Source organism: Thunnus albacares, chromosome 6 (assembly GCF_914725855.1).
Source record: "Thunnus albacares chromosome 6, fThuAlb1.1, whole genome shotgun sequence".
In the NCBI taxonomy this organism is placed as follows: Eukaryota; Metazoa; Chordata; class Actinopteri; order Scombriformes; family Scombridae; genus Thunnus; species Thunnus albacares.
Window position 1 is genome coordinate 9755081 of NC_058111.1, and position 24641 is coordinate 9779721.

General features: G+C 40.4%; 1 protein-coding gene across 1 annotated transcript in view; it reads right to left on the reverse strand.

The window, feature by feature from the left end:
• Positions 1-100: 100 nt before the first annotated feature.
• Positions 101-24641, reverse strand: part of frem2b (FRAS1 related extracellular matrix 2b) — a 61102-nt gene continuing 36561 nt past the window's right edge. Inside the window, exons 7-24 of the mRNA XM_044354818.1 lie at positions 13195-13344; positions 12094-12303; positions 11771-11968; positions 11501-11665; positions 11043-11225; positions 10821-10951; positions 10542-10697; positions 9946-10249; positions 9624-9755; positions 9058-9389; positions 6365-6557; positions 6133-6237; positions 5665-5792; positions 5439-5573; positions 4335-4461; positions 3654-3841; positions 3412-3558; positions 101-2515 (exon numbers count right to left, since the gene is read on the reverse strand). Coding sequence (XP_044210753.1) covers positions 2009-2515; positions 3412-3558; positions 3654-3841; positions 4335-4461; positions 5439-5573; positions 5665-5792; positions 6133-6237; positions 6365-6557; positions 9058-9389; positions 9624-9755; positions 9946-10249; positions 10542-10697; positions 10821-10951; positions 11043-11225; positions 11501-11665; positions 11771-11968; positions 12094-12303; positions 13195-13344 — 3491 coding nt within the window. The 3' untranslated portion in view covers positions 101-2008. The remainder of the gene's footprint in view (positions 2516-3411; positions 3559-3653; positions 3842-4334; positions 4462-5438; positions 5574-5664; positions 5793-6132; positions 6238-6364; positions 6558-9057; positions 9390-9623; positions 9756-9945; positions 10250-10541; positions 10698-10820; positions 10952-11042; positions 11226-11500; positions 11666-11770; positions 11969-12093; positions 12304-13194; positions 13345-24641) is intronic.

Genomic DNA, 24641 nt, shown 5'->3' on the forward strand with positions numbered 1-24641 from the left:
TGCTTTGAGGATGATTAGTCAAACTATTTAAGAAACTAATAGGAAAAAAACAAAAACATAAAATTTCATAATGTTTTCTTGAAAAATTATTTATTTGCAGACCACGCTGTGCTTCTGGTCTATGTTACAAATACTTACAGCACATACAGTATGCATTTTTGAACAATAACCATTCCCAAAACATCCAAATGGTATATTTATAGGTAATACATATGTATATACATACATACATGTGCATAAAAAAGCTCAGAATGCACTCAAAGCATTAGAGTGGAGTAAAAGAACCACAGTACAGTGATGCAGTGTCAAACCAAGATTAGCAAGCAAATTGTGCACTAAAAAAAACAATCATACTTGGGGTAAACATTTTATGTAGGTATGGTATCACAGGTTGCATAGAATTTTTTTCCTCAACATAGAATTGCAAATAAACCTAACATTGATGACAGTGAGTAGTGACTATAAAGTTAGTGTTACTGATATACAGTAGTATGAGGTAATCAGATGTTATAGCAGTCCGGTGCCTGGATCTTAAAAAAACAAAAAACAAGAAAACACTGTTACATGGAAAGCTTGTATGGTGTTTCATCTTATGCACATTGTTTTAATGCAAACATGGCACATAAACAGTATATGCGTAACATATATTAAAGTAAACAAATCTTACAAATAGGCTCAAATCAAAATTTAAAAAGGGAGATTAAATGATATATGATTTGTGTCGACACTAAATAACAAGCATTGAAAAATAAATAAATGCATTTAAAGCTAATGAATCAGGGATAATAGCTCTGGCGTTAAAGACGATGATTTGGGGTAAATCATTTCTTTCCCTTTAAATGAAATCTGATAAACCTATTAGAAGATATTTCAAGGTTTTATAAAATTAAACAGTACAGTCAACACATACAGTAGCCCTGCTGTGACAGGGATTTCAAGTCCCATCTATTTCTACTAAGCTACAGTAGTCAACATTTAGAAATCTAGCCAACCAGTTGTGTCAATAGTGGAAAAAAATTGTTACTGCTGAAAATAGTGGATCTGGAACTATTATTATACTACACCATACATTGCAGACCAGCTGTCTTGAAAGTGGCTTCAATACTACAGACTGTAACGATTTTACTTCTCTTATTTGAGTCAGTGCCATGTGTCAATTTTAAGTTTGTGAAATCATAAAAAACAAATATTAGGGGGCATTTAACAATAACAATAACCTACTGCACTGATAAATACTGTTTTTCGTGGGATATACTGTAAAATACATAGTCAAACTGGTGGAAATACAGTAGATTAGGCGCACTTGTCACGATTCCATTCAAATCAGCATCTAGACATTTTTTACAAACAATTTTAAAATACAAAAATAAATGCATGCAAAAACATGAGCACAAGAAAACAATGTTTGAAATACTTTTTTCATTTGAGTGGATTTCTTATTGATCACACAGGACAATCATAACATACATTATAAAACCTCAAAATCCTATGATTTCTTAGGCACAAACTGAATCTAAGGACAAATCATTCTCTATAAGAACAGACAGGTTTGCCAGTGTGACCAAACTATGGACAGTGTCATGACGCAGCAAATCAAACATACAAAGCCTGTTGTTGACAACTACTACAGTATGCAAAATATCCAGCTTCTCTTGACCTACTCAGTAAAACAGCAAATGCCATTCAAGTTAAGAGGCATTTCCTGTAGCACCTTTGGAAATGTAATCACACCTTTTTTGGATTAAGTGGCATCAAAAGCAAATCAATAAGTGAGTGCTGACAACTTGACAAGTGCCTTTAAACAGCTACTAACACAGTCAGTCTGCTAGTTAGTATCCAGATGTCTCCCTGGCCATGGAAGTGATGCAGTATTTCAGGTAGATTTCTGAATGGAATCAAAGCTCTTGTAGTTTGTGTCGCTTCACACACAATCTTCAATTTTTATCTAAATGTGAGGCACTTGCAAAATAAAAATGTTAACTAAAAATCTCAACCATCAGTCTGTCTGTTAGACCTCTGAGCTGTCACTGTTACTGAGGCCTTGTGTCATCATGGGCTCTGCGCTGCTGGAGCTTGTGGGCACCTCCTTTTTCTCCCGCTTGGACCGAACAAGCAACACGGCCACGATGATGATGAGCACCGTGAGGAGCAGCCCGACAAAGATACCAATGATCAACACTAGTCTGTCATCACTGTTGTCTTTCTGGTTGAGCTCCCGGGGGATGATCCCTTTGGTGAAGATCTCCCTCTCTGGGCTGGTCCTCCGCTGGCTGCTCCGGTCCAGCGCAATGTGCAAGATGTTGGTGCCACGGTTGTTGTTCACACCGATCTCCTCTATGACGTCTGGCACGTCATTGGCAGATCTTCTGGAGCGATTTTGACCCTTTGGTAGCACATTTGTGTGCTGGCTTAACACATGGTACTCCAGGCTTCGCTTCCCTATGCCCCGGTTAGCATTGTCCCGAGAACGGACAGTGTAGATAGTGTGAATGTACCACTCTCTCCCTGCAGACACCTAAAAAAAGCAACAGTTATTGTTTCAAAAATGATACCTACATGTCATTTTTATGGTGCAGCTTTCTGCAGAGCACCAGTTTCTTTTGCTGACCCATAAGATTTCAGTGATAAAAGAAGAAAATCAACCATAAAACTCTGTTAGAAATAAAAACCACTATCAATGTAACTTCCCTTCTTGGACCCATTTTAATGCTTGGTGTGTTATTTTTCTGTATTCCAGTAAAAATGGTCAAATATAAACAATATAATGTAACCTCAAACATATAAAATATCTCCAGTGCAGTTACATGGATTTTGAAAGGAGGAAAGTTTTCTGCTGTTGGAAAATACTCATCAGGCTTGACATCCTGTTACTGACATTTTAGCAAGCCAAGAAAACTCAGACTCACTGACCAGAAGAAGCAATCAGTACTTGATGAAAGGGGGAGAGTCTGAGTCATACAGAATATATATATATGATCCTGTCATCGGAGGCCATATAAAGGCCAGCCCCCACGGTGACAGGATTGTTCACTTTCAATAAGACTTCCATGTGCACGGATGCGGAAAGTGTTGGGTCATTGATTTTTTTCTCGGCTTGTTAATAAGATAGAGTCAAATGTCAATAGAAAAAAACATCTTTTAATGTCACCTTCTGTGACTTATCTATAGTACAGTACATTTTCATCCTGCGTTTCCACTTGCCCTTTACTCAGCAGGATGCCACAAGTTCACACCTGATTCCTGAGAGTTACAAGCCAGGCTCAGTTAAACTGGCACACAAAAATGTAAATTCCAGCTCAAAATAACTGGAAAATAACTCTGGAATGCATCCCAGATTGGTGAAATATGAGAATGTGGAGCATGTGAGAGTGTGTACTGAATGTGTTTCTTGTATTGGGCATATAAACTGACCTGGAAGAGAGCTGAGGAATCCAATCTGAAACCATCTGACCCAGGTTGTCTCACTAGAGCTAAAGCACCAGGGTCATCCACTGCCAGGAAGGCGTTGAAAGCTACATTTCCAAACGACTTGGCCTGGGTCTCAGGCTGGGCCTTGTCCTTATGTGGACAGATCAAGTAGAGAGGAATATTTAGGTTTGGATAGACACAAAGCATGTGTGACATGATGAGAAATATACTGTTGTTACTCTTACAATTATTTTGAATCTGTAGAGTAGAGATGGAGCATCAGCCAGACAGCCAAATTCAAAGTTGCTGGGGTTGTATTTGGGGACGTATCCATCAGCTCCAGTACACAGGAAGACTTTCTCTATATTACAAATAAAAGAGTCGCCCAAGTTCTGCACTGGATCCACCATCACTCGGCCGTAGATTGAATCCCCTGAAGGAAGAGAAATACAATTTTCATCACAGCAAAACACATGTAACACATCACATGTGTATGAACCTGATGGTTTAGAGGAAAGTCTTACAGAAAAACTCCACTGATCTCCACTGATGCAGTTCTCTCAAATAATTTATTTTGTTTAGACTACAACAACAACCTCAGCTAAATCTGTTTTGTCAGTCTTCACAAAAATAGCTTTGTAACCCCACTTTGACAGCAGCTTCAAGGACTTTTCTAAGACTTTCAAGATCCTGTTTAGAGAAATGAAATTCAAGCTCTCTTAAGTAGCTTGTTTTATGAGATAAGACATGAAAGTGGCCTACTTCTTTTTAATTTTATTTTTATCCTTTAGAGTCACAAAATAACGGGGGAACATTTCTGCTATATACACATATATATCACATTAACAGCCATCCTTGTTTTGTGTTTTTTCAAATCCACAAACATTCAAGAGCATTCATTTTATAACCATATGATTCTGCTTTACCCTGTGAGAAGGCAGTGTCACTCTCCTGTCCAAAGCCCATAGAGCCATCTGAGAGCCAGAGCGTCCGTTTAGAAAGTAAAATCATCTGTGTGTTCAGACTGAACTCAGCAGCTACGGGATCGCTAACCTAGAAACACATAACAGACAGACAGACAAATCCAAGCAAGGTTAATAATACAGACACATGGTAAACAATCTTTATTGAGCCCAGTCATCACACAACTGCAATTTATGTATAGTACATACCGTGTATCTGTAGTACATTTGTAGACTCTACAGTGTTAACATGGCACATTTTGAGACAATCCTCATTGGGGTAAACTCACAATTTTGCTTGTTTTTCAATACTCAACATCCCACTCTCTCTATATAATCATATTAATGATTTAAATACCTGGGGCTTGTATATGTTTTATACTTCACTCTAGTAATATTTATGCATTTGAATGATGATACATTTTTTTCTAATTTTCTCTGACATTTTATGGGCTAAACAATTAATTCATTTGGCTGCTTTGCCATTATCACTCTAGATTTTGTGTTGATGCTGGAGGTGGTTATTTGTTGGCACGAGGATCATGAGCTGGGTGCAGCTAAATGGATTAAAAAGGGGGGATGTTAATTACAGATCTGTTCCTGTTTATGTAAATGAGAGGAGTGAGTTGCAGTGAGTACTTGACTGGATGAAGTGAAAGCAGGAGTGAGCTTCCTCTTAAATGTTTCAACTGATGGGATAATGCAGAGATGCAAATATGAAAATATATGAGGGAATAGGAGCCAAGAGGTGTGACTTACAGGAAGTAATGACTGAATGAGATGGTGCTCATAAAGCAAACGTTTTATCAGTTGTAGTCAATATAAATCAATATATTATCAATACTTAATAATTTCTATCTGTATTGCTAAAATAGTTGCAGAGCACTACCAAGTGTTAAATTCTATATTATTGTTATATTTTGTATTAATTTTACGTTTTATTCCTTACTTTGGCCCATATTTGGTTGCTTACACTGCATTTCCTAATGGATCCTATTTTTGCAGACTAAATTGCTCCACGAGGATCAATAAAGTTTCCTCATATTATTTTGAATGAGTGGACGTCACCTGCTGAAATCGGATATCCAGGTCGAAGGTAAGAGGCTCTCTGGGATTGCAGACAGGAGGGATGGTGTACTCCAGGCTGGGAGGAGAAGTACATGGGACCAGCTTCACTGTGTACGTGCCAGAGTAGTCACGCACCTGACAGGAAAAATCATGTCCAGTAAGAATTATGTATAGAAAATAGAAAAAAAAATTAAACTGCTCTTTTGAGAACAAAACGTTTCCTCACAGCAAAATCAGAGACAAACGTCCACTGCTGGATGGGCTGGTTGTAGGTTGGCTCATTCCTCACAAGACTAAGGTTAAAGGTCAAACCAGGGTGGTCCGCACACATGACCATGGAGGTGAGTGCTGAAGCTGATGACAATTTCATTGATTACATTACATTATATGTATCAGTATAATCAGCATACTAAAATACTGTAAATGTGCTTTAAATATGCAATATGGCCAATAATATCGGACAAAGCATTTGTAAAATTATTAATTATCCAAAGCTAAAAGCTGAGTGAAACATGTTCTATAACAGTACATGCAAAGCTTTTTTTCCTCTTCATTTCTTCTATTTTTTTTTCTTTTTTCAGAACTGTTGGTTATTTAAACTTGCATGCAAAATATTATGACATGCTATCAAGCAGCATTATATACCACATCAAATTCAGAAACTATTACACTTCTACGGTGTATTGTAACATACCTGGATGTGCAAAGACAAACAGGCCTCTGAATCGAGCCTCAGTGCGGAAGTTGACTACTAGTCGTCCCTGGTCATTTATACGCATGCTAGTTGGGTAAAGGGCACCTGCAAAAACAGCCACAGATAGCTTTAAATTGGCTACTTAATTAATTTACAATATTTCATTCAATTAACATAAACACAGTTTAAAGTAATCCTCAATTTTGTATTGCAGACTAATGTTAAGTCTTACCTTGTAGTTCTGCCTCTGGTGGGCTACCAATACCGTCCCTCCATAAGATGGCAGTGTCGTACACAAATGTAAGCCTCAGCTCTGACTGCAGGTCAAAGTGTTGCCAACCCCCTGCTCCCACAGGGGAGTGGAAGACATAGGACACATAAAGTGGGACTCGTAGGGTCACATAGGACTGGACCAAATTCAACACCTGCAGTGAAAACCAACATGCTGTGTCAGAGCAAAAACATGTATTTCTACTTCACAGTTTAACAGCTTTGTTATAATAATAGCAAGCCTGAAAATGCATGTACAACACCTCTGAAATTAAAAAACAATATTCTACCATTATGGCTGATATAAGCAAGTTCAGTACAGAATATTGTAGTGCCTCATCAAGTCCACAGACTGAGTGGACTTGGCAGCACATATATTAGGGAACTTGTAGCACACATTACTGGGAAATGCCTAGAACTTCAAGTGGGCATTTATGTTTGCTTGATGGTGTACAGCTATTAGATTTAACACTTTCATGGGCTCCTATTATGGATGAAATACAGATTTTTAAAAATATGTCCAACTAAATAATTTCAAACTTCACCTGAAAATCAAATGTGTCCAAATCATGATGTATTGCTGTTTTCACTCAACATGAGAGGCAAAAAAAAATGCTTTTATTTACATGTGTTACAGACATTCCTCCAGACATTTCTTCTGTAAAAGAGATGTCCTAAAATGCACAAAGGATTCCAAGTGGTGAAAGTCCTCAGAGGGAGCACTCTCTGGTATCTGCACTTTCCTCTGACCTGTGAGAGGTACCTGCCTGCACCGGCTCTGTGTACATGTGGAGACGTGCCTATGCCTCTGGGTGCTGAGAGCTCAGGCAAATGATTTGCAGAATGGCCTTCTGACACAACCTGCTGGGCCTTAATAGATTCCTGTGGTCCTGTTAAGCTGGGCACAAAGCCCCACACTGACACTGGCCCCGGCCTGCACAGAGTTGTCTCCTCTAAGCCTGTCTGTCCACTTAGACATGCACTCAGGTCACAGGGTGCCAACAAACGAAGACTGTTTCTTTTTCCATTGATCCTGCCTTAATGATCCCGAAACTGAACCTGTGACGCCTGAGTCTAAGCATCTACATACCGTCTTTTGCTCTGTTCCAGAGTAACCATAGCAACAAAATCTACATACAGAACAGTGCAAGAGCTGAATGTATACCATTCTGCCTCATGATGGAAAGATAATAGAGACAAAAATAGAGTCTTTATTGCTAGATGTGTGTTCGTCAGGATTTTGAGACTGTCCAAATAGATAGAGGGTCAAAATCATTCATCTTGTTTTTCTTTTTTAATTATTGGGTTAGCTCTGATCAATATGGTTACTAATCAATAAAGAACTACAGTCTGTCATGACCATTTATTGCAATGTATGTATATGATCAATTTCTCACCTCAAGGTATTACTGCTGACTGAGGTGAATTAATATTCCCGGCAGCAGCCTGCTTTCTTGTCAAGACATGTTTATTACTGCCATATTGACATTTACATCATGTGGCTACAGGCAACATTTGTTGAGAGTGAAAGATCACCTGGGTGATGTCTTTGTTGTTGTTTTATATAATGTATATAATGAATACTCTTGTTTTTCTTAATTGTGACTGCTTTGTCCCTATGTAATGTGCTTATTTAAATGCATTTTTCTTTGTTTTTTGGGGTTTTTTTTATATTTTGTATGTCAATTCTCTTGTGTTTTTGCTGGATTTATGCTTTGTACATGATTATTGATTTTACACTTTTTACACTTTTTGTTAATGGTTGTCTTGGTTGTGTATATGCAGAGCACCACTGGAAATTTCCAGTGAAATTTCCCCTGCTAAAATAAAGGCTATCTATCTATCTATTAAATAAACCTGAAGACATGTAAAATGAGAAATTCCTATTATAATAACAAACCAATATACACTACACTCATATACCTTCAGAGCCTAAATATATTTGCAAGTGCTATAGGGCTTTAATTAATAATCCTCAGTAGGGAGCATAGAGGAGGTTTTCACCATGATGTGCCCCGTGTACTCTTTCGGCCCTCCTTTATCAACACTCTACCTTAATTAACTGCAATTCAACTAACAGTAGGTTTCCAAGGTGAATGCAAATGTTCGAGGCTTTGAGGCATGTGTGCAAGAGGACTGTGAGTGCTTAAACATCTCCCTCTTCAGCTCCACATATAACAGCTGCTGTTGCTAAGAGCACATTGTGCACATGGAAAAACAGACCAACAGATTTTTATGAGGCTGCTGGTAATTGACTTGCCACTTTGACAAGACAAATAACTGGTCCTACTGGGAGTTAAAGGAAGCAGGGTGTCGGGTTAGTCATTACTACGGATGTTGACATGGGTCTCCAGACAATAATGGATAACTCCTCTATAGGCTGGTATTTACTTAAGGATTTTTAAAGGAAAACCAAGTAGAAAAGCAAGGTTTTCATATGCCTGTAAATTATTAATTAGGATTGAAAATCCATGAGGATTTTGTAATGAAAATGGGCAAGACTTGTTATAGGACAAAGCAGATCAGTAACTGCTGAGTCCACATTCCTGCTCTCAAGGGGGTCTGCAGCTTTATTAACTGACTCCCCGCACCTTATGTCTAGAGATGACAAAAGGGGTCAGAGGTGAACTGAAGCTCAAAGGTGGGGCTCCTTACCTGTCCATCAGTCCCGATGTTGCCTCCACAATCACTGAGCAGCTCAGACATGTCATAGTAGCTGGTGAATTCCCACAAACAAGCCTCCAAGTTGAGGTTTCTGTAGAATCGTAGTGTACTGGATCCTCTGAGGGAAGTGCTGTATTGGTAAGGTGCCGTCTCACCAATCACTTCTGGATTTTTGGTGGCCTCAGTGAGGAAGCCATAGCGAGTCTTGACTTCAGCATAGTCCAACAAATTGGAGCAGCGATGGTTGCCAACACGAGTACCATCAGGGCTCAGCGTGAGCTCGAAGTTAGATAAGGATCGGGTGGACACTACAGGCAGCATACCTGAGGGAGGATATATACATAGCGGTTAGTAAGTGGAAGTGAAAGAGTGTAAGATTATCAATTAAGGAAAAACTAACTGATGTAGCTTCTTATAAAAATAATTTGCTTGATGAGTTACATGGGATGAGATTTCCCAGCTCAGGAGGTGAGTCAAACCCACAACCTGTTGGATTTGAGATATTTTATTTAGTTAAGTAATATTTTCACTGGTGAAACTCTGCTGTTCTTATGTACCATCAATGTGAGGCATGGTGACAGTTAGCTTGATGAGGTTGGGGTGGTCTGTGTCTTCTGCTCCAGTGTACCGTAGCTTGGCAGAGAAAGGCTCAGCCCCCACTGTGCCTACAACACGAGGCTGGCACATTCCTGCAAACACACCGTGACAAACAAACATCAAACATTTAGTTTCTCTAAAAATCCACCACAAAAAATTATTTTATCTTTCAGTTTTCTGACAGAGCAAGTATGGCAAGTACTGCAGTGGGAGAAGAAAACATTGCCAGCAGCTGCTTATTGTGTCGAGTCATTTCCATGAGAGAGAATTAGCTGCACTCACCCTCATCCATGCTGATGGACACTATGGGGCTACTGAGCTCCAGACCTTCATCTCCATTAGAGTTCACGGCCCTTGCGGCACACTGGACCCTAGAACCAGGCTGGAAGTAGACTGAATCCAGAGTGATGAGCTTGGACGTGGTAAAGAAGGTATCAAAGTCAGCTTCCCTCATTGGGCTGGTGACACCGTCCGAGCCTGTCGGGGCGCTGACAAGCCAACGATAACGGGTCAGGGTGTTGTTGATGTTCTCACTTACACAGATAGAACCTGTTTTGTCATAGTCTGGGTGCTTGGGGTTACAGGCCTGAGAGAAAATGGAAAGGAAGAGAAAATATGCTTGTCAGTGAAATCCACGCTAAAATCACTGCTGCAGTTAAAGTTATTCTGTATAGTGCTGATGAGCCCTCAAGGCAGCTGATAATTGAGCAAAGTATGCACATCTATTAAATACTAAATATCTCATTGACAGTATTTACATGTTTTTAAACTGCACTTGTGAGACAAAAAGCTTCAGTAAATGAATCATTAGCAGAGTAAAGGACAAAAAATATGTTGCTAAGTATTTATTGGTCAGTTAATTATCGGTTGGGACATACAGTGACACAAATAACAGGGTATCCAGCCACAGGGAGAGAGTCCTTGGTCCTGTCGATGTCATCATAATGCAGCAGAGAAACCACTCTGGGCACCGAGGGGAAGGTGACATCCGCCATGCTGCTGGTCTCCTCAATATAGATTATAGCTTTGCTCATCTGTTGATTGACAAGGAAGGGCAATTAAGAGGATGTTAAAGTTGAATGATATTAATGTGACAGCCAGCCAGGTAGTTAAACATCTGACAGTTAAATTAAATGTTAATTTGGCTTAATTTTCACCTTTGTCTCTGCCACCATGTTCTCATCAGGCTTCAGGTGCACAGTGAATGCCTCCCTCATTTCTCTGACACCATCATATAAAATCTCTACCTCCACATAGTGCTCTGTGTCACCTTCTTTGAACACAATTTCTGCAGAGAAACAAAGAAATTTCACAGATATTTCTTCAGCACACTTCAGATTATTTCTGGCCTGATAAAAGCACAGTCTAGCAGCACTCACCCTCAGATATAGGATGGTAGTCTTCCCCAGAAGTAGCGGATCCGTCCTTGGTGTGAACTCGAACAACAGAAACTTTGGAGGTATCTCCAACACGCAGCACCAGGATCTTCACCACAGATACTTGGCCACTTTCCTTTGGTTCATTCACACTGAATTTGGTCTCCCCAAACTTAATAATGGACTCTGAGAAAGGATGGCATATAGTTGCTTGTAAACTGTAACTGTAACATTAGAGTATGCCATGAATTAAAGCAACTGTGAGTGGAATTTTTCAAATATGTAGCCCCGCGTAGTAATTCATAAATAAGTGATGTGTTAGATGAACAGGCTAAAAGCAACACACAGACCACATAAATATTGTTTGATTTTACTCACAAACACAATGTAATTATGCACATAATTATGCACATAGTGCCTTTAAATAGAACAATTGTAAAACAACACATATATATACTTACTGTCTGCATCATCTTTTATCTTGATAAGTGTTTCATTCTGCCCCCCAATAGATGCTCCAAATGGAGATTCACTTTTGGGGCTTCCCAACACAAGACGCAGCTCCTCCTCCTCTTCATGTTCCGTGTCATCAACTAGCACCAGAACACACGGCTTTTCAATCTCTCCTGAGAAAAAAGTAAAGGGAAAATATATTGAGCAAAATGTCCTTTTAATTAATTTAACCAAGTAAAGACAACAAAAGTAAGCAAACAGATATGTTACTATACAACCTGGTAAGAAGGTGATGATGGAGGCATCTGTGTTGGGTCTTTCATTGAAATCCATCATGACCTGGGCTGTCCCCTGCCTGCTGTAGCATCGTACTGTGGACTTATAGCTGATATCACCACTGCGGTATACAGTAGCTGAGATCTGTCCTGAGTTCTCATTGCCCACATACACAGCATCACGGAACTGGACCTTTGGCACTAGAACAACACAATTCAAACCATGAATCAACACCGTTAACAGTACAAATGCCATAAATCACTAAATTTCACTAAATCTCTAAACATTTGAATAAATTCAGATTATAACCAAGATATTCACGCACAGTCTGAAACAGAGTCGTTGATGAGGATGGTAGCCTTGTTCGGCTCCCCAAGGATCCCATTCATGGGCATCCGGAGTACCAGTTCAAACTTCTCTGGCCCCTCCAGCACCGGCTGGCCCAGGTCATCCAGGATGGCAACACGAAATGTCTGCATGGTGACCCCTGGTGCAAAGTCCAGATTCCGGCTGATCCCCACATAATCCACACCAGCTGCTCCACAAAACAATATAGGTCAAGCATGGAGTGCTTATGGAATATAGTGGACATAACACATATGGACAGTACTTTCTCTTATTTCAACAGCTGTTCTCATGTTACTTCATAATTCATTTGTGAATGTCAGGCAGAGAGCAAGATGAAAGGATATACCCCACGTGCTGACGAAATGACGCTTTCTATCTCATGGTCAATAGCCGTGAACAGTTGGAATTTGTTGCGTGATAAAAGGAGCGCTGCTAGAAACTGGATATCTCCCCAAGCGCAAACAGGTTATTCATTTGCCATTCTTTGAAGAGACTGGGTATTGAGAGCTCACCCTTTGCCCACAGGCTTTTCTCATGTACTTATGACCCAGTTATGTGAGTAAGTGTGGTCTTGCATTTCTATCACACTGCATATGATTAGATGCTAGTTATTTTTTTACTGTTATAAGGCAGGCAAGAGCAGAGATGTTAAGAATCTGTGCAAGGGGGAGAGGACTGCCTAGGGGCGGGAGATAATAGAGGTTGTAGGGAAAGCTTGAGGAGATAGTAACCAGACTTTAAGTCCAAAGCACTTACCAACGTGCACAACAATCGGACTGCATTCCTAAAGCTCTGTCCTCACTCAAACTACTATTATCCTCACAACACTGTGTATATCCAATACCTACAAGGCAATGGCCCAACAGAGAAGCACTGTCTTTTCAAACCTAAAACAATGTTTACATTCCCCAGGTCACCCACCCCATATATCCAGTGTTAACATTTCCTTGGACTCTTGAGCTCAGGAAAACAGAGTGACAGGGTGACGACTTAAGTCTATTGTTTTCTGTGGTTTACATTTCTCTAAGCACTAACTAGCTAAAGCTGTCAAAGAAAGGCGCCTCGCAGGGATACGTACCCTCAGCCGAGACAGGATCTGTCTTTCTGGAGCGCACTGTGACGGTTCCTCCTTTGGAAAGATCAGTTCCTGTCCTCCACACCTGCACTTCCACAAAGCCATCACTCTCATCCACGTGGTAGTCTGTGTTGCCAAAGTAGAAGACAGGAGCTGGAAAGAACAACAGAGGAAGAAATGAAGATTATGAGGAAAAGCGCACAGGAGGATGTAATCCATAATCATCTTTTACTTGTTTCACAACAGGATATTTGAATGCCTGGTGTAATTGCTGAGTTGAATCTGTAATAGCTAGCGTACTCTGTAAGATTACCACTGATTACAGGAGAAATTGAGGGAATGTTTCCATTGAAACACCAACAGGTAGCCAACTCTGTAATTGTAGCTCTTAAACAACACTTTCTAACTTCCTGGAATGATGTTTTGGGGGGATTTCTACATCTGCAAGTATTAAAAAAAACAAAAAGCAACCTGAAGGCAGAGCTGGTATTGATTTCCTAGTTTGGTCTAGATGAGCCTGTTGGTGTAGCTGACTTTGATAGTGATGGGTCTGAGAGGCAGACAGGAGGCTTGACAGGAGGTCTGGGGGATGTAGAGCTTGATGTGCCAGCCCAGGCCTGCCTGACTGCAATTAGTGTTTCTATGAGCTGAGATTCCACTGCAGCCAAACTCACCCACTGTTATTCGATTTAACCCTTTCAGAGCCTGTTTCCTCTCAACAATATACATGTCATACTGCTTGTAAAATGGTTGCTTAAGGGCTTGGACCTCTGTGTACGTTCCCTTTGGGAGGTGCAGTCAACTACTGAAGCACTGTATGAACTGCCATCACAAGGAGACTTTTTATGAACTTAAACTGCAGGAAGTCAGTCATAGTCCATTATAGCAATACAGAAATAACCTGAGCAATCAAAAGTTGAAACCAATCCAAAGAAGCAATTTTTATCTACGAAATGCACACATTCTTATAATTGATAAAATACATCATTTTTATGACTAATGGGAACAAGCTACTGATGAGCAGTTAAAACCTTGTTCTTTTGAGAGAAACTGTGACCAAATAATGAATAAATTAAGTGAATAGTGATGGCCATGGGCAAAGTTGTGGTTTCCATGACAATGGAGCTCAGTACCTACAAAGCTGTACTTAGCAGTTTCTCATCACACAGTGTGAGGCAAAAAGGAGAGTTGGGATGTGGACCTGAGTGATAAATTCACTGAACAAGAACAAATCCATACTGCTGTAACTCCTTGTACACACACAACTGTGTAGCCACTTCTGACTCCAACACCATCACCAAGTTTGCCAACGACAAAGCTGTGGTGGGCCTGATCACAGATAACAATGAAAAGACCTACATGACGGAAGTAGAGGAGCTGACCCGCTGGTGTCAGGACATCAACCTACTCCTGAATTTCAGCTAGACTAAGGAGCTGATAGTGGACTTTAGGAAGAAGCAAGGAAGGAACTACACCTCCCTTAACATCAACAGGTCCTCGTTGGAGAGGGTGGACAGCTTCAAGTACCTTGGTGTCTACATCACCGAGGGCCTGACCTGGGCGCTGCATACTAATCAGTGGTGAGAAAGGCAAGGCAGAGACCTTTTCACCTCAGATGCTTGAAGAAATTCCAGGTGTCCCTTCAAATACTGAGGAATTTCTACCCCTGCACCATCAAGAGCCTACTAACAGGGAACATCACTGCCTGGTACGGAAACAGCACCACAAGGCCCTGCAAAGAATAGTTAGCTCGGCTGAACATACAATAGGCAGTGCTCTACCCTGCCTAAAGGATATTTACAACAGGTGCTGCAAGACTAAGGCTAGGAGAATCGTTAAGGATCCCAACCACCCATATAACAGCCTTTTCTCCCTGCTGTGGTTGGAAAGAGGGTACCAGATACACCAGACCAGCAGTGAGAGGCTGAAGAGCAAAATCTACCCCAAACCATACGTCATATTTATTAATTACTAACCCTGTTTTATTTAAACTCTTTAATGCACAAATTGAAGGAACTGGCAGGATTATGTTTCACTGTGATTGTACCTTATGTGCTTACATGTGACAAATAAACTTGATTGATTGATTAATTAATTGATTATGTTATCTAATGAAACCAGAATAAAATAGCCGGGGAAAGAAAAGATTAACTATATAAAACTGTCAGTCAACAGCGCTGCCAGGCACAATTACTGATCATAAAAAACACTGTTTATCATTTTGCACTATATAATTATTGTTCCAAGTAATGCAGCCTAAGATGATATTGAATACCATATTTTGAGGCAGCCTGCCTTGGCAGTAACATCCCTATATTAGATAAGACAAGATAAGACAAGTTCTAAAAGGGAAATAGTCTTTTTAGGCAAAGTCTTGGGAATTGTGGTTCTGAGAGCTGCAATCTGTGTGGTTGAAATAATATTACCCCTAAGTGCAAGCAAGGGACAAAAACCTTTATGCTTTAATCTGTCCTGAAAGCACAGCCAGAACAATGAGTGCTGCATCAAGAGGCTTGCAGCTGCCAGAATTTCTCCCCACAGAGAAACCAAACAAAGATGGTTTTGGCTGCCTGCACTAGGTCCCCAACATGAGGAGTAATCAGATCTACTAGCCTGAGGTTGGCAGCCAGGGACTCAGGCCCTGTTGTACTAGTCCAGTAATCAGATAAGGTTTGTGCAGCAGACAAACAGTGAGCTTCAAAGAGCTACGGCCCATTAACTGAAAGGTAAACCACTGGCTCCCGGGTTCCATCAGCCCAGCCAGTGGCAGCCTCCTACGCCTCCACACAGCACATGTAAGGTTACTTGGATATAAGTGGAGATGATCCGGATTTAGACCTACATATTATGTAAAATTATGTAAGATGTAAAAACTTTCATTTATTCAAAAAAAACAAAGTTTCTTAATTTATAAGATTATATATTGCTTACTTATAATACTTTTATTTGGGTTAGCATGAACTTTTAAAATCTCAAATAAATTTGGTTGGCAAATGGTTTGATGGTTCTTTGAAGTTATATAACAATGGAAATATTGATCAAAAAAATAAACCACTGCTATGTTTCCTTCTTAGAAATAATAAATACAAAGCATAAGTCATAAATAATAGCACCTTTTATATATTAATTATGCCTGTCAATTTATTGTGAAATAACCCAGAATAAAAAAAGCTGCTGTTGCATACTGTACGTTTGAACATAAAATAAAGAAACAGGCACAAGGAGAGACACAGTCATCCCTGAGGGGACTGTTACACTCCAACTGACTGCTTGATTTCACTTGAACTTTGCATGACATTCCCACAGCGCTAAGTGGCTTCTCTAATGGTGAGATTCAATTGAGCCCTGGCAAATTCTCCTCTGCCCAATGCCTGCTCAAGAAATCTCTCTCCAGCACCAAAAAACATACATCAGAATCATCTACAACAACAAGCATCAACCATTGTGGGAAACACTGAAATGTTCAAAGCAGGCTCTGGATTGAGTGTCTTAAGACTGTCGATGCAAGTCAGCACCTCTCTGCTTAAGTACTTTGGACATCTGTTTATATCAGAATGACTGAGAATCCAGGTGAGACATAATGACAGGGTTCGTGGGTTCCCCCTGGATTCATCCCTATCCAGGATATACTGCACATGCACAGTACCCGCCCATCTTTAAAACAGCTCATAATCATACCTTTAGAACCAGAGCAAAATTTACAGGCAACTGACACAAGACTATAAATACATGAGTAGAGTCCTGCTGTACAAGTATTCTCATGTCTTACACCCCCAACCACCAAAACATTTTCCCGGATGCAGAGTCAATATCAAACAGCTATTACCTTTGCAAGAAAGGACACGTTTCTCTAAACCCATCTCAGGCAAGAAGCAGAGTGGAAACTGTACGGATGTGGCCATTTATGTGCAGATGGTCTGCCGCTGGGAAAATAGCAGGTATTCTGAGGATAGCTGTCCATGCTTGCTACCGTAGCATTCATGGACTGCTTGTAAACTTTGCATGCCAAGTTGCCAGGAGATTTACTTTATGCAGAGAGACGGGTATTCATAATTCATGTTCCTGCTGTAAAAAGTGGCAAACAGTCAGCATTAGCAGTATCTTGAGTCTATTTGTGCATCAGTGGAAGGCTTCAGTGTGTGTGTGTGTGTGTCTGCGTGTGTGGTGATGTGAGGCAGACAGAAACAAGGGTATGACAGTACATTAGGCGAGTGTTTAGATTTCCCTATTATGTATAAAACAACAACAAGATATAACCTCTTGCACACATGCACACACAGTTTCGCGCTAATTACCATACTCCCTTTTTATGATTTAGTGACCTTGTCAATTAGTACCCCCTCTTGTTGTTTACTTTTTCCTTCAAAGCTGTGCTTTGCTGTCATTTAGATTCTGTGTGTCATTCCTTTTGTGCCCTTACTTGTTATTTGGATTTTAATTGATTGCTCCTCTCTATTGTTTGTTTTTCAATTAGATTTTTGTACCTCTTTGCCCTCTCCAATTTAGTTGTTTCTGTCATTGCTCACATCTACATTGCAGTGTGTACAGTGTGTGACTCCTCAGATAGCATGGCTGAGTAGGGGTCCCCAGGGGGAGGAATGAGCCTCAATCTCCATTCCCCCCAATCTCTGTGTAATGTGTATGGTTTGCTGCATGGTAATTTATCAATTTAGGAATATATGACATGTAAGCACAGTACTAAAATAATTAAAAAACAATTAAGGTCTAAACTGCACAGGGACACTCCAAGCACTCACAGCATTTCAAGATTAGAAAATAGAGTGGGAACCACCTTAAGGGCCATATCAACTGAGATGGTCAGTTGATATTGTGGTTTAATGGTGTATATTCTCAAAAAAAAAGTCCAATTAATAAAATGACTACAAACTTGCCTGGGGAGCCAGAGCAGTCTGCTATACAAGAGTCAACAGGTGAATCTTTGCGCCTGAGTTGGAAGAGCTTTGTTAGGTCACTGTTAACAAGGGTTGTTGCAAGGGTTCACACTATCCCTCCGAGACAGCAGCGCCGGAACGAGTTTTGAAGTGGGGGTCATCCAGCTTTGGATAATAGCCTAGTGAAATTTTTCACATCAACTTCCTTTCAGTCTCAGCCTAGCCCACCGCTTTTGTGCAACTAAAAGATGTTAAGAAATGCATTCCCTCTTCTCATCAGGGTGTTTCCAGTTCAGAATGGTAGCAGCTTTTTTTCTTTTAGCACAGTAGTCCGCCAACAAGCAGCTAAAAAGGTTCGACTCAAAAGGAGAGTCCTGGCTCCTGTTGATACAGACCCTTATGTTCACTTTGAGAACTGTTACACTGTAACCACTCAACCAACCAACCAGTCAATAGGGTTTTTTTTGATATGGTTCGAAAGAGAACCAAAATTCATGCCCTGTTAAAACTTTAGTCTTTACATCCAATATGCCTACTAACATACAAACAGACAGCACCGCAACAGAGTGAGGTTTAGTCCCCTAGGCCTATTTTCCAAAGTATTGAGTGCACCTATCACTCCCAAAGCAAAAGCTATTTAACACTTGTGCCCAAGTCATCAGTCTTTGTGGATGTGCAGGAAAAGCATTTTGTTAAGCTGTTTCTCTGTTATTGTAGATCGGATGTAGCGGAGATCCTCCCCTTGCTGAACAGACAACCTGAACAACCAGCAGGGCAGAAAGTGCGGCAAGCAGACAATGATCCCTCACCACCTTGGCATCCGTGTAGACTACCAATTGTGTTTGTTGGAGCGTCTGGACAATCTTGAAATGCAGCAGCTGGAAACTGAACCTGAATACTGTAACTTTGTGCTACCTTTTTTCATTCGCATTCATGATGTAGAAATTTCCATCTTTCATTTTTAATCATTTTCTCTAGTTAGGTGATATCACTACATATACCATGAGAACATAGAAATGTATCATCTGTCAGCAATTCTGGTATACTGTTTATACTGAGGGAACTACTCCTTTAATATATGCACATGATTTAACCCATCTACCAACTTTTTTTCTGAATATTTTTATGTCTGAGATCAGTTGCCAACAAAGCTCTCTCGGAGCCACAAATATCAATTCATATGACATGTAAGAGTCTGCTGGTTTCATTTCAAATAAATCCGATTTTAATTATACCCTCTCAGGGGGTGAAGGTGTGCTAATTAGTCAAATTAATGTTTTGGTTGGAAAGAAAACATGTCTTCTCTTCCATGGCACAGGCCTGCAAAACTGGTTATTGGTGCAGTAAACTTGACTGTAAAATCTATAAACATTCTCAATTTAGATTCCCATAAATTTAAAATCAGATCCTTGGCAGACAATATAAGCTCCACCTCCTACTGCACTTGTGTGGTTTCTTGCACGAGCTTGTACCTAGGTGGCCAAGACTCTGTGCTTGCAGGGAGCAGGAAGTGCACACACTGGTGCCCTGCGGCTTCTAATTTCATCATATTGTTATTGCTACTCTGGTTTGCTGGCTTGCTAACATGATTTTTTTTTGCTGATATCAGTAGTGTGAGTTTCTATCTGCTGAAAGCTCTCCTGGGGAGCTCCAGCATAGACCTCTCACAGGCAGGGACAGGTGTTCGGCCAGGCACCAATTCCCTCCTCCCATGTACAACACCCACTGGGCAACAACTCCTACAAAAGACATGACAAAGAAGGATGTGATGCCCCCATTTGCCTCTCTTCCATATACTGGAGCAGAATTCAGAAAAGGAACCTGGATTACAAACTTAAATTGAATACCTAGGAAGAATAGGTGAACTGAAAGTGCATATAAGTCTGCTGCAGTCTTTCTATTCTTTTCTACTCAGACAGGAGATTGGTCTTGTTCTTCTCTCCTCAGAGCTATTTACCATTTACCCCTCCATCAGTGCTCAAGCCATTTCATTATCACCTCCTTCAGGGAGATATGAAGACTTGACACCACCGTCTTTGTTCCCGCTCTTCACATTCCATTTATTCAGCGGATGCTGGCAACCTAAACACCTCCAGCACCTAATCCAAATTATACTTTGGAGGTGTTGCTGCACCATCTTCACACATATTGTGTGTGCGTGTGTGTGTTCGTTTCTTTGTGTGTGTCTCAGGTGTTTGTGTCATTATAAAAAGGAGCAAAGTTGCTGGACAATAGTTCCAGGCATTGTTTCTATGTCACACTGAATGTCTTGAAAACAGTAAGAAACAGATTTTGAGAGGAACAATAAAACGCATACAAAGGATCTGTCTACAAAAGAATGCTGTATTTTTTCCCTTATAATCATGCTGTACAGGGGCACCCATGTGAGTTTGGTGCTTTCTGACAACTGATATGCATAAGAAGATTATGATTGTCACTCAGCCACATTGGCAAAGCCCAAGGCTATAACATGATTACAGATAAAGCAGGAATAAACAGACTGTTAACGCTGGTTGTCAGTCTGCGTTAATCCCATGATGCACTGAGTCCTCTTTTCTCCTGTTTATGTGTGATAATACATTGAGGACCTCTAATTTAGGCAAAGCCATGCCAAGAAGTCTCATGTCTGTAGAGCGAAAACATTTCTTATGTATATTTTATAATGAATGTACTTTTCAGGCTACAATAAATGATTGAAAACAGATTATTCAACAGCCTGATCCTCTATAAAGCAAGGGACAATCTTAAAATAGAGTGTGCCTTCCACAACTCTATGAAATAGAAGTAATGCATGCACATGAACATGCCGACAGGGAACTGTGCCCCACTAAAGGAGTACTTTTCTAAACCATTAACTCTTTGCCTTTGTCCTTCTGAGCCCACTTCCAAAGCAAACATCAAGTTGGCGTATCTTATCTTATGTCATACTTCCTAACATTTATGTGCTTTATTTGTCATCCTCCCTGTTTTTCAAACATCCCTGACCCTCATCCAAAACATAAATTACAAGGGATAGTACTGCATATGACTGAGTCAGACAGTCATAGACATGAATCAATAATGTCTCCAACCCATGAGCTCTCTCTGGCAGTTTAATATGACTTGCACCGTTTATAAAGACTGCGACGCTGTTTCGAAATTTAGCCACAGTGATGAAACATTTCTTTTCAAAGCACACTGAATGCCATCAAGACCGACTGTTGAACATCCTATTAAAACGTGTGTGTCTCTACAGCTGTCTTGGAAGTCTGGAGTCAATACCCAGGAGCAGCGGAGGCCAAAAGGCCCTGTGCTCACTCTCAGGTTACACCGGACGCTGCTACAGTGAGAAAACATTCCAATCATGTACCCTCCTCCTTCCTCAAGCAGGTCAAACAAATCCACTTGAAGTGTGTCTGCCTCGAGTCCCAAAGGAATAAGAGGGGAAAATAACCTGTTACACAGTCTGAAAACTGCTGCTGCAGGAGCCTCTAAGACAACACCTCTTTACCACAGGTTCACGGACAAATGATTCACGTCCTTAGCAGAGATTCACATCCTTAGCAGAGATTCATCTCCTTAGCAGAGATTCACGTCCTTAGCAGAGATCTTGACCAGAATTTGATAAAAAATATTTGATGTGTAAATACATTTCTTGAGAGGAGAAATAAAACTTTAAATATTTCAGTATTACTAAATCAATAAAGGTTCTCATTACTTCATGTGGTTATTTTAGCAGCATGCTGAGGGAAATGGTGCAAACACCAGGTAAACCATCACTGACCAAAATCAACATATTTTGTTTCAGGCTGGGCTATTATCTAGTCAGCTAGCTATGAGTGCTACACGATACAGATGAACAAAAACAGGATATGGATCTACTTTCCAGCTTCAAGGACAAACACAGGCAAGGTTGAGCATAAGTGAGCTATTTTGAAATTTTAATTTATGAAGTCTTCAGCAGCATGTAAAGTACTAGGCTATGGAGTGGTCTCCTACAACAGGAAGACTAGTTTTAAGTAATTTGAGCAGTTAGAGAAGATTAAATTATATCTCTATGAAACTAATTTACTTCAGTTACATTCAAAAATCTACTCTTTTCGCACTGGCCATGATTTTCTGACTGCTTAAACCAAGCAATTAGATAATGGAACGCTGAATTAAATAGTGTGTCATCACCCCAATTATCTATCTTCAAATAGGTTTTGGGAAAAGGAAAAAAAAAAGACAGTTCCACAATCATGCCGGGTTATTCAGCTCCAGTGTTGCCTGCCTGCGATCACAGAGTTTGACTTCACAGCAGTGCTTCCGGAGATCGTCAGAGCGATAGGCAACTCAGGAATGGACGTCAGGTGTTGGGGAACAAAGAGGCGTCAGGAAGATATGGGAGACTATCAGCCCTCCAGTCTGAGCCTGCAGATACGAGATAAAGGCTTCGCCCACAGGAAGGAGGCTCACACACTCAAACGCTTTCTACCGGAGACATTGCCAGACAAGCACAAACATACACAGGAAAAAAAAACACACACACATTTCACATGCACACCAACATGTTTGCTCTCTGTCTACCCACCTGTCTACCTGTCTGAATAAGGGCCCTGTTTTCCTGAAATAGGGCATAGGCGCAGATCCAAGTCTTAATTCCTGAAGCATGGCCCGTGTAGTATGTATTTTTTTTTCAATTTTCCTGACCATCAGCATTGGTGCAACCCAGGCTTAGCCATGTGCAACATGGATGAGAGACTGAATACATTATTAGTGGGAGAAATACAGAATCAGCAGGTGGAATCAGCAGGTGGAATCAGCACGAGCTATAGTAATGACCAATCACATGAGAACCCTTCGTCTCCTTTAAACGCAGCAACAGGTGAAACAGGGGAGAGAGGCTGAGTCAGAGAGAGAAAAGAGTTCACCTCTGTGAAGCATCAGAAGTTAAAAAATACAAATTCAATACAAATATTAATATACATCGATCCAAACTATGCTGACAAGGGTAGAATGGAAATAAAGCTGAGGTCTGATGATGCTTATTTTGTGCAAACAATTAATAAAGGACAATTGATATATTTAAACTCTGCAGTTCAGTTCCTCCTCTGCATATTTGAAAGTCCTCATTTCTGCTTTTAAGTATATATAATATCCTTAAATAAATACAGAATTGGGTTTGGAAATTTGCTGGTTAGTGTTTTCAAAAGTGCACAAGTTCTATCACTGTTTTGTCGAAATATTTAAATAATGAATGAAGGTATCCACACTGTGCCAGCTGTGCGTGAAGTGAACAGGATTTAGTTTAAACCTTTTTTAAAATGGGCTCATGAACATGTTTTATTTGTTCACAGCATACAGGATGTTGATGTTTGCCTACTCTGTTTAGGAAGCAGCGCGCATGGCTCAAGACCTGCGGTTGTCAGAGGCTGTTTCACACACTCGTTATCATGGATACATGTCCATGCACGGAACTGTATGGAGCAAATCTGGTCGTAGTCTGTAGTACAGAGTCATAGCGAGATTTTTTTTTTTTTTTTGCATTCCCTTGCAATACGTTTTGCGCTCTCTCACTATACATTTTGATTTCTCTCGCAATATTTTTGGCGTTATTTCGCAAGACTTTTCTTCTTCCATTCCTTCGGAGCCATTTCTGTTTATTTCCGCTCAGCTGCTCCCAGCGCTATGCCCCAGTATGACTTGATTATGAAAGGGCTGGATCCCGGAGGGGTTTCACTGAGGAAAAAGAGACATCTACAGAGGCGGAATTATTTCTCAAAGGGACCAAATTTCATCTGGCATATTGACTCTTATGATAAACTCAAGCCTTTTTCGACCTCTGGAGATGTCTCCTTTTCCTCAGTGAAACCCCTCTGGGATCCAGCTCTTTCATAATCAAGCAAACATCCTCTTTTCTTACTAGTAGGCCATACTCTCTACATTTAGAATACATCCATCTGTATCCGTGCAGATGTCCCAACAGCATCCTGCAGATTACCATACTGCTTTCTTCTGGACAGCCCTTTTGATCTAAGGATTTGTTTAAGTTTATTTTCACTAATTACATAACCATGCCCATTGAGCTGTAGTCCTATATCAGCATATTTAATGCCCAGTTCAAAGTAAAATTCAATGAGCTGATCCATACTGGGGAGCTGCTAGGAGCAGCTGAGCGGAAATAGATATATGGCTCAGAAGGACTGGAAGCGGAAAAGTATTGCGAGGTAATGCGAGAGTATTACAAGAGAACGCTACATTTATTGCAATGGAAAACATATTGCAAGGGAGATCAAAAAAAAAAAATCTCACTGTGACCCTTGTATAATTCCAGTGAATATTTTCCAGTGAGAAACACGCCATCTTCACTTACAGACCCACCCTTGAGTCCAAGTGGACATTTGTGCCAGATGTAGTGAAATTCCCACCAGGCGTTCCTGAGATATCGCGTTCACAAGAATGGGATGGACGTGAAGTCACAGTGACCATGACCTTTGACCTTTGACCACCAAAATCTAATCAGTTCATCCTTGAGTCCAAGTGGATGTTTGTGCCAAATTTGAAGAAATTCCCTCAAGGCGTTCCTGAGATATCACG